General features: G+C 41.3%; 1 protein-coding gene across 4 annotated transcripts; it reads right to left on the bottom strand.

Annotated features, from left to right (window-relative positions):
- Positions 1-413: 413 nt before the first annotated feature.
- Positions 414-8,216, bottom strand: LOC127874570 (uncharacterized). 4 transcript variants are annotated; one of them, XR_008046996.1, is made up of 4 exons: positions 8,089-8,216; positions 3,269-7,669; positions 2,772-2,819; positions 414-487 (listed from the first exon to the last, which is right to left on the bottom strand). XR_008046996.1 is itself a non-coding variant. In XM_052418960.1 (2 exons), exons 1-2 carry the CDS (start codon positions 8,210-8,212, stop codon positions 4,965-4,967), a joined length of 2,829 nt encoding a protein of 942 aa, XP_052274920.1. In that variant the 5' UTR covers positions 8,213-8,216; the 3' UTR covers positions 1,861-4,964. The 4 variants fall into 4 exon arrangements, 1 of the variants encoding a protein (XP_052274920.1); XR_008046995.1 differs by lacking the exon at positions 414-487 and having other exon boundaries at positions 1,861-2,819; XR_008046994.1 differs by lacking the exon at positions 414-487 and having other exon boundaries at positions 1,861-2,946; positions 3,637-7,669.
- Positions 8,217-9,161: the final 945 nt, after the last annotated feature.

Here is a 9,161-nt window from a genome sequence, read left to right as displayed (position 1 = left end):
TGTATTCTTGTTGATAAAACTGTCTTAAAACAGAACTGACAGAAATAAGTGCTGCAATACTATTCAAATATTGTATTGAAATATATGTGTTTTCTCATAGTATTGCATACAAATTATTCCTACATGTAACCATACTGAATATTGCCTGTGCAGAAATACTTGTACATATAAGAGTGCCTCTGAAAACCCTTCAGGCTGACCTCTGCAAACCCATTATAAGAGACCTCTGCAAACCAATGGAATTGGACCTCTACAAACATCTTATAGGGATCCTCTGCAATCTCATTATAGTGGACCTCTGCAAACCCCTTGTAGGGGACCTCTGCAAAACCATTATAGGGGATCTCTGCAAACCATTGTAGCGGAACCTCCGCAAACCAATTATAAGGGACTTCTGCAAACCCATTATAGGGGACCTCTGCAGACCCATTATAGGGGACCTCTGCAAACCCATTATAGGGGACCTCTGCAAACCATTGTAAGGGACCTCTGATAACCAATTATAGGGGACCTCTGCAAACCATTATAGGGGACCTCTGCAAACCATTATAGGGGACCTCTGCAAACCAACTGTAGGGGACATCTGCAAACCATTGTAGAGGACCTCTGCAAACCATTGTAGGGGACCGCTGCAAACCGGTTGTAGGGGACTTCTGCAAACCCATTTTATGGGACCTCTGCAAACCATTGTTGGGGACCTCTGCAAACCATTATAGTGGACCTCTGCAAACCCATTATAGGCGACCTCTGCACAAGCCTAGCAGGAGAACTCTGCAAACCCATTATAGGGGACCTCTGCAAACCCATTATAGGGAACCTCTTCAAACCATTGTAGAGGACCTCTGCACACCAATTATAGGGGACCTCTGCAAACCATTTATAGGGGACCTCTGCAAACCCATTATAGAGGACCTCTGCAAACCCATTGCATTGGACCTCTGCAAACCATTGTAGGGGACCTCTGCAAACCATTATAGGAGACCTCTGCAAACCCATTATAGGGGACCTCTGCAAAACCCTTGCAGGATACCTTTTCAAACCCATTAAAGGGGACCTCTGCAAACCATTGTAGAGGACCTCTGCAAACCATTGTAGAGGACCTCTGCAAACCCATTATAGGGGACCTCTGCAAACCCATTATAGGGGACCTCTGCAAACCCATTATAGGGGACCTCTGCAAACCCATTATAGAGGACCTCTGCAAACCCATTATAGGGGACCTCTGCAAACCCATTATAAGGGACCTCTGCAAACCATTGTAGAGGACCTCTGCAAACCATTGTAGAGGACCTCCGCAAACCCATTATAGGGGACCTCTGCAAACCCATCATAAGGGGCCTCTGCAAACCCATTATAGAGGACCTCTGCAAACCCATTATAGGGGACCTCTGCAAACCCATTATAGGGGACCTCTGCACACCAATTATAGGGGACCTCTGCAAACACATTATAGGGGACCTCTGCAAACCCATTATATAGGACCTTTGCAAACCAATTGTATTGGACCTCTGCAGACAAATTATAGGGGACCTCTGCAAACCCATTATAAGGGACCTCTACAAACCCATTATAGAGAACCTCTGCAAACCCATTATAGAGGACCTCTGCAAACCCATTATAGGGGACCTCTGCAAACCAATTATAGGGGACATCTGCAAACCATTGTAGAGAACCTCTGCAAACCATTTTATCCCATCATCAGACATGCATTGTCGAAATAAAGAACTGTGGAATATATTTTCCTTTATTTCGGCAATGCTGAAATATAGCTGTCACGCGCGCTGGACTCTTATATTACTCGGAGTCAACTATAAAGTAATCATTTTAGTAAAATTGCATCAGATTCAACAAAACAAACAATTTGATACCAAGATGTAATATATTTTAAACACTTAATGCAACACAAACAGCGAAAAACATTGTTTACAAATATAAAGTGCGCATACTCATGACGTCATTATTAACACGTTAAACGACGATGGTCATATTCTTTCCCGCTAAAGCTGCAGTTTTTTTAGTAGTTTTTATTATTATTTCTCACAAACGTAATGGGACCTCTGCAAACCCATTATAGGGGACCTCTGCAAACCATTTTAGGGGACCTCTGCAAAACATTGTAGGGGACCTCTTCACATCCATTATAGGGGACCTCTGCAAACCTCTTGTAGGGAGCCTCTGCAAACCCTTTGTAGGGGACCTCTGCAAACCCCTTGCAGGAGACCTCTGCAAACCCATTATGAGGGACCTCTGCAAACCCATTATAGGGGACCTCTGCAAACCTTTGTAGGGGACCGCTGCAAAACAGTGTAGAGGACCTCTGAAAACCAATTATAGGGGATCTTTGCAAACCCCTTGTAGGGGACCTCTGCAAACCCATTATAGTGGACCTCTGCAAACAAATCTTGGGGGACCTCTGCAAACCCCTCGCAGACGACTTCAGAAAACGCATTATAGGGGACTTCTGCAAACCAATAATATGGGGATCTCTGCAAATCATTGTAAGGGACCTCTGCAAACCCAGTATAGGGGACCTTTGCAAACCCAATATACGGGACATCTGCAAACCCATTATAGGGGACCTCTGGTAACCAATTATAGGTGACCTCTAAAAATCTCTTATAGGGGATTTCTGCAAACCCCTTGTAGTGGACCTCTGCAAACCCCTTGTAGTGGACCTCTGCAAACCCATTATAGGGGACCTCTACGAATCTCTTATAGGGGACCTCTGCAAACCCCTTGTAGTGGGCCTCTGTAAACTCCTTGTAGTGGACCTCTGCAAACCCATTATAGGGGACCTCTGCAAACCCATTATAGGTGACCTCTGCAAAACAATTTAGGGGACCTCTGCAAACCATTGTACGGGACCTCTGCAAAACATTGAAGAGGACCTCTGCAAACCCATTATAGGGGACGTCTGCAAACCCATTTTAGGGGACTTCTGCAAATCTATTGTAGAGGAACTCTGCAAACCCCTGATATGGAACCTCTGAAAACCCCATATAGGGGACCTCTGCAAACCCCTTATAGTGGACCTCTGCATTCCCATTATAGGGGACCTCTGCAACCAATTATAGGGGCCCTTTGCAAGCCATAATAGGGGAACTCTGCAAACCCATTATAGGAGACCTCTGCAAACCAATTATAGGGGACCTCTGCAAATCATTGTAAGGGACCTCTGCACCCCATTGTAGAGGACCTCTGCTAATCCATTATAGGGGACCTCTGCAGACTAATTATAGAGGACCTCTGCAAACCCATTATAGGGGACCTCTGCAAATCTGTTATAGGGGACCTCTGCAAACCCGTTATAGGGGACCTCTGCAAACCATCATAGGTAACTCTGCAAACTTATTGTAGGGGACCTTTGCAAACCCATTATAGGGGACCTCTACAAACCCCTTTAAGGGGACCTCTGCAAACCCCTTGTAGGGGACCTCTGCAAACCCCTTGTAGTGGACCTCTGCAAACCTATTATAGGGGACCCCTGCAAACCCCTCATAGGGGACCTCTGCACACCCCTTGTAGGGGACCTCTGCAAACCCCTTGTAAGGGGCCTCTGCAAACCCCTTGTAGGGGTCCTCTGCAAACCCCATTTTAGGGACCTCTACAAACCCCTTGTAGGGGACCTCTGCAAACCCACAGACTTCTAGAGAACTGGACATGCCTACTGTTGATTTTAAATACCAATATTCGACAAACTTTAACATATGATGTACATATGATTTTCTGACTTCACACTACGTTTTATAATGTGGTATTAAGAACTGTTGTCATTATATGCTTACTCATGCGTTACAACGCTGATTAGAAAACAATTAATTGACTATAAAAAACACACAGTTAATATCACCCTCACATTTGTCAAAAGTTAAACATAGACCGACGTTAAATTACTTGTCCCGAGTGTACAAACAAACTCTAAAAATTGGCTTGTAATAAAATGAACAATACAAAATTTAATATCAGTATTTCCGAACAGGTTTTGTTTCTTTTTTATTTAAAACATGGCTGGATGTTATTTTAGTCCCCAAAATGACATAATACAAATATAAATATGTGAAAACTAAACTTTTGCATGTTAAGATGTGAACAATGGCATAACAAGTACCAACAGTTATTGAATTTACTTTTCGAACATTTACTTGCATTTTGACTTTTTCCCCTATTATTGAATACCTGTTTAGAAGATGACAGCTAAATTTTGCATTACTTTTGTATTATTATCATTATTTTTAAATAATAATCGAAATATTACATATTTTAAATTAAAATGACAATTTTATATGTTTAATACATAAACATGTATTGTTGTTCTTTGGTTGCCTTTTTACTTTAACATGTAACCCATTTATGCCTAGCGCATAGAAAAAAGGCCTTGGCAAACAGCGTAGACCCAGTTGAGACGCCGCATGATGCGGCGTCTCATTTGGGTCTGCGCTGTTTGCTTAAATGAATTTCTTTAAGAAATATTCTAAATATAGAAATAAATATACTAGACATCCCCAATTTTGGAAATAAATTGATCCAATGTAGACGGATGGGAGAGTCCACTAGGCATTAATGGGTTAATACATAAACATGTATTGTTGTTCTTTGGTTGCCTTTTTACTTTAAAATTTAATATGCGTATATTCAATAATCCCCAATTGTGTTCCAACATGTTTTTCACTCATACATGTCATATATTTTATACCCCTTGGTGATACTTTTGTTTCGTTATTTTTTAACTTACATGTATATTTATACCTTACAGGTAACAAATTATCGTGGTATTTCATACGCAAAATGACCATACCGGCGAATTGTTGATTTCTACGTTATACTACAATATTTGCTTCGGCTACTTTTAGGACATCCTTATATATTATTTTCCTTAACAAAAAAAATATCTTAATACAATCATAAAAAAACAATATTTGAATCTTGGAACAGGCTATGCCATAATGTTCAGTCTCGTTTAGTTTTTATAGTCGTATTATGGCATGTTCTGCCTTACGTTCCTCTTGCCAGTATTGTATAATGTGTTGTTCTATCTCCCGCTCATGGATCTCTTTCTTGACTATTCCGCTCTCGTTCGTCATCGCTAGTTCCAGAACACGTGGCAGCGCTCCGATGATGACGACAAACACCACGTGCATGACCTCAGAGATCTCCGAAGTGGGACCGGGAGCGAACGAAGATGTTATGTCTCGGGTCATCCCAACAAACGCTACAATTACTGTGATATGAAATACTAATGAAAGAATTTCTCTATGGACCGGGCGAAACTGTTTTACAACGTTCCAGAACAGCTTTTTGGGGATTCCTTGGGTGTTAGCAACAGTCTTGGTTTTTGACGGTGTTGACGCACGCGTTATGGCGCTGAGAACATTGTGCGGCGTGTCAAGAACCGTATCGTTGATATGAATGGACCGTATTCCTGTAATTCTCAGGTTAGAAATCACAAGCCGATCTTCCTGTACTGATACATGATTCAAATTACGTTCTAGAATCACCGATTGCTCTACCACCGTGGATAATAGGACGAGGTACCCGTCGCCGAAGTCGCGTACAAGATGGACCAGATAATAGACAAGAACCACCACAAAGAAGAGATATCCGAATGCGACCGATGGGTAAACAATAACAGCAACCAAGCAGAACATTATAATCTGGCAAATAAATGTGAAACTTTGAACAAAAATTAGAAGAGCGCAATATACAAAGCATATAAACATTGCAAAAACAATAACAATAGCTACGAAAGTTGTTAAACCATTTCGAAAGAAGTAATTGTAACAGCTCATTTTGTTCAGAAAGGATAAAGATACTCCCTTTACCATGATGACGACGAACCTAAACAGTGGTACTGCATTGTATACTATGCATATCACTATTTCGGTAAGGCAAAAACAAGCCAAAAGAGGATACACAAATATTCGTAAGAGCATGTTTAGAAATGTGCGGTTACCAAAAATATCAAATCGTTGTTTCTGGATTTCCCATACCCTAGACCAAAATCCATTGACAAAAAGCATGCTAAAGCTGGCCTTACAGAGGCTTGCAGCTTTGTCGTAGCCAGGAGCGGCATTTGTTCTGAAAAGGGCGAGCGTGAGTATGTCCTCGGTTCCCAGAAATAGCGGGGAGTATTTGAAAGTGACCGGCAAACCACTTTCAGTAACAGCCTTCAAACTTCTCGGAACAACGAGAAACGCAATCCCTAAAGCAAAGTATACGCCAAATACTGCAAACGGCCCGCCTAACAATGGGACAAACACTTTAGCACGATCTTTAGAGTGGGCAAGTACTGACAAAAAGCCCATGGGTGTGCCCTGCATAGCCAGATCAGAAACGGTAATTGTATGCTCCTTTACCCCGATGCCTTTCTGGTACATAAGTATTTGAATAACAATCACACTGGGTCCAAGAATCAACAACAGCAACCGTCGCACTCTAGACAAGGCGTAGGGGTATTTACGCTTTATCCCAGTGAAGGGAGATCCCAAAACATCCGATACGGTCAGAGGAGATCGTCCGTCTAGAAACATCCAATCAGAGTTCTCGTTATCAGCACTGAAGTCCAAAAGTTCGGCTCGGTCACCGTCTGCATTCTCCGATACAGGTTCGTGTTCAGAAAGCCATGCACTTAAACGGAACAATAAAATTGGAAAGTACACTGCGATGACCACTCCTAAAATGTAGGGTCCGATCACCGATTGGTTCCATTTTTTCATTTGAAGCTCAGAACAGTCTTGCACGAATGAGTTGTTGCTAAAGAAGTATATCGATGTGCAGCATTTGTAGTTGATGAAAGCCACCGGAAAACCTGTGTACAACGCTAAATAGTAGACCACCGAGTCTCTTATTCCGGGCGCCTCTGCCAGGTAGCAAAAGTAATTCACGGGGAACTTGTTGTAGCTATTTTTGGAAACACTGTGGATAACTTCGGCAAGCGCCTCGGATATCAGCATAGAGGCATCTTGTGTCCCGAGTGTTATTTTGCATACTTCTTTTTGTGGTGGATTGACCATTAACTTAACGAAAGGTACACTGGCGGTTCGGTAGGACAGAAGGCCAAATGACAAGACGCCGTGGTCAATGGGCCAGTTTAGATAAGGATGCTTTCCTCCGACAGACGTGTATGACCAAAACCAGACTTTAGCTAGAAAGGCATCCCTGGTAAAGTTCAAACGAACAGTTTTGTTATCGAAATCGATTGCAAACTGGATGAAGCAAGCATCTGTGGCTTCTAGACGACTGTAGAAGAAGCGTTTGCTTTGCTCAGAAGCTATTAAGCCTTTACAATCGGGAAGGAATCCCGCTGTTTCCAAAAGCGACAAGCTTTGTGAAGATGTATTTCCAATCTCACGGTGGAGTTCATTGTTGAAAGAACCGTTCAGTGCGTCATTGAACCGCAATGGGCTCATACGATTGACCGCATTCTCGTCAAATGATTTGAGCTTCGACGTGAAAACATACTCCAGTGGATGGCCTTTTCTTGTTGTACTATCAACTGGGAAATGTATGGGCGATGTATTCGGTATGGCTGAGCTTTTAAATCGAACATTGGAATTGTGTCCTGGACTTTCGGCGATCGCCTGCTCTACGTCAGGATCGTCGCAAACAATGGCTGCAATCATGAGCTGGAGCAACAGCAGTGTCTGCAACCACTTCATCATACCTCGGGCGCCTAAAAATGAAAATATTTTTTTACAGAAACACAGACCTTCAAGATTTGTTCAACTAAAAAGTACGAACAAAGTAGGAGTATGTTTTCCCGAAAAGTAAGTAAAAAATAGGAAATTAAGACGACAATTCATCTTTTTTTATTGCTGTTCTGTAGTCATATATGCATCAACCGTAAAATTTATGAAGAAATATCAGGTAAAAATAAGTTATTGAAAATATCTGTTTACGAATACAATTCGTGCTCAGGTGAGTTAACATTTTCAAAAACGGGCCCGTAAATTTACTTCCTAACAATACCAAATCAATACTATAAAAATTATCTGAAGTAACAAATTCCTTTTTTGGGCGCAATGCGCCGTTTGCGTTATGAATAAATGTCATGGCAATTCTAAAAACATTAAGAATTTCAAAAAAATGTACCTGATCTCTTCTTGGAACTACCGAAATAAAGATCCAATATATTGTCGCCGAATAAATTTGATGAATCCATTCGACCAGCTAAAGAAAGCTGCATAAAAGAACAGCGCTGTCCGATTAAGGACATTAAGTTTGTGATACTTTGATTTCTGCGTGTATTAACTTCCGCAAATTGGTTAGAACAATCACTATTGGGATCCGATTAAGGAAATTAATTTAGTGCCTCGTGAGACTTGCCGTGAATGTATTTCCGCCGATTGGTGAGACAATCTCTTAATAATGCAACCGGGACACTAAGGAAAGGATAAGCAACGGGAATTACCGTCAGCATATCATTGATATGAATTCTTTGCGAGTGTTTTGTATGTGAAAGTCTAAAATACAAGCATATATTTTTAAAAACACACACACACATAAATAACCAAAGAAAACTCCCAGGTAACAAAGTCACAGAAGAAAAGTTAAGGCCACACACAATCGTACTAGTGGCCAAACCTGTAGTTTGCCAATTGTTCGCTTATTACTTCTTATACCCTAGCCCTAACTCTAACCCTAAAGTTGATATGAAATATTAAACATGCATGCTGCGACTTGAGGACTACTATGCAATGCAAAAAACACGGAGGATATCAGTACATTTAAGTGGTGTTATCCATAGCGCCTTGTCATGTCATGTGAATGCAATCAATTAAAGTCTACCACGTTATGTATTGTATAATAATGTTTTCAATATTTGTACGTTAACAATTTAGAATTTTGAGGTTTTTCTTTTGAAAAAAATGGTCGCGAAGATGCATCAACTGGATGTTTGTGGTAAATCAGTGAATACAATTAATAACAATTCAACTTTTACACGGAGAATTCCTTTTCATGAAAAAATGATGGTTGTACCATTTCAGCATTTTATGAAAGCTACTTAATCAAGTGTATTCTTTTGTACAATAGTGCGTTCATTCTGGGGAGGCGGAAAACTACAACGGGCGAGGCATGGTCAGGGGTGATAACCCCAAAAAAGGGTTAGGGTAAGGGTTAGGATTAGGGGTCGGGTTAGGGTTAGGGTTGGGTTTAGGCTAACC

The sequence above is a fragment of the Dreissena polymorpha genome, chromosome 3 (genome assembly GCF_020536995.1).
Source record: "Dreissena polymorpha isolate Duluth1 chromosome 3, UMN_Dpol_1.0, whole genome shotgun sequence".
Classification (NCBI taxonomy): Eukaryota; Metazoa; Mollusca; class Bivalvia; order Myida; family Dreissenidae; genus Dreissena; species Dreissena polymorpha.
The sequence above is the reverse complement of the archived record's forward strand: the minus strand, read 5'-3'. Positions and strand labels throughout refer to the sequence as shown.

Coding starts and splice junctions, on each gene's coding strand:
- LOC127874570 (XM_052418960.1), bottom strand. CDS start 8,212: ATGTCCTTAATCGGACAGCGCTGTTCTTTTATGCAGCTTTCTTTAGCT. Junction 7,670..8,088: donor TAGTTCCAAGAAGAGATCAG/GTACATTTTTTT, acceptor TTTCATTTTTAG/GCGCCCGAGGTATGATGAAG.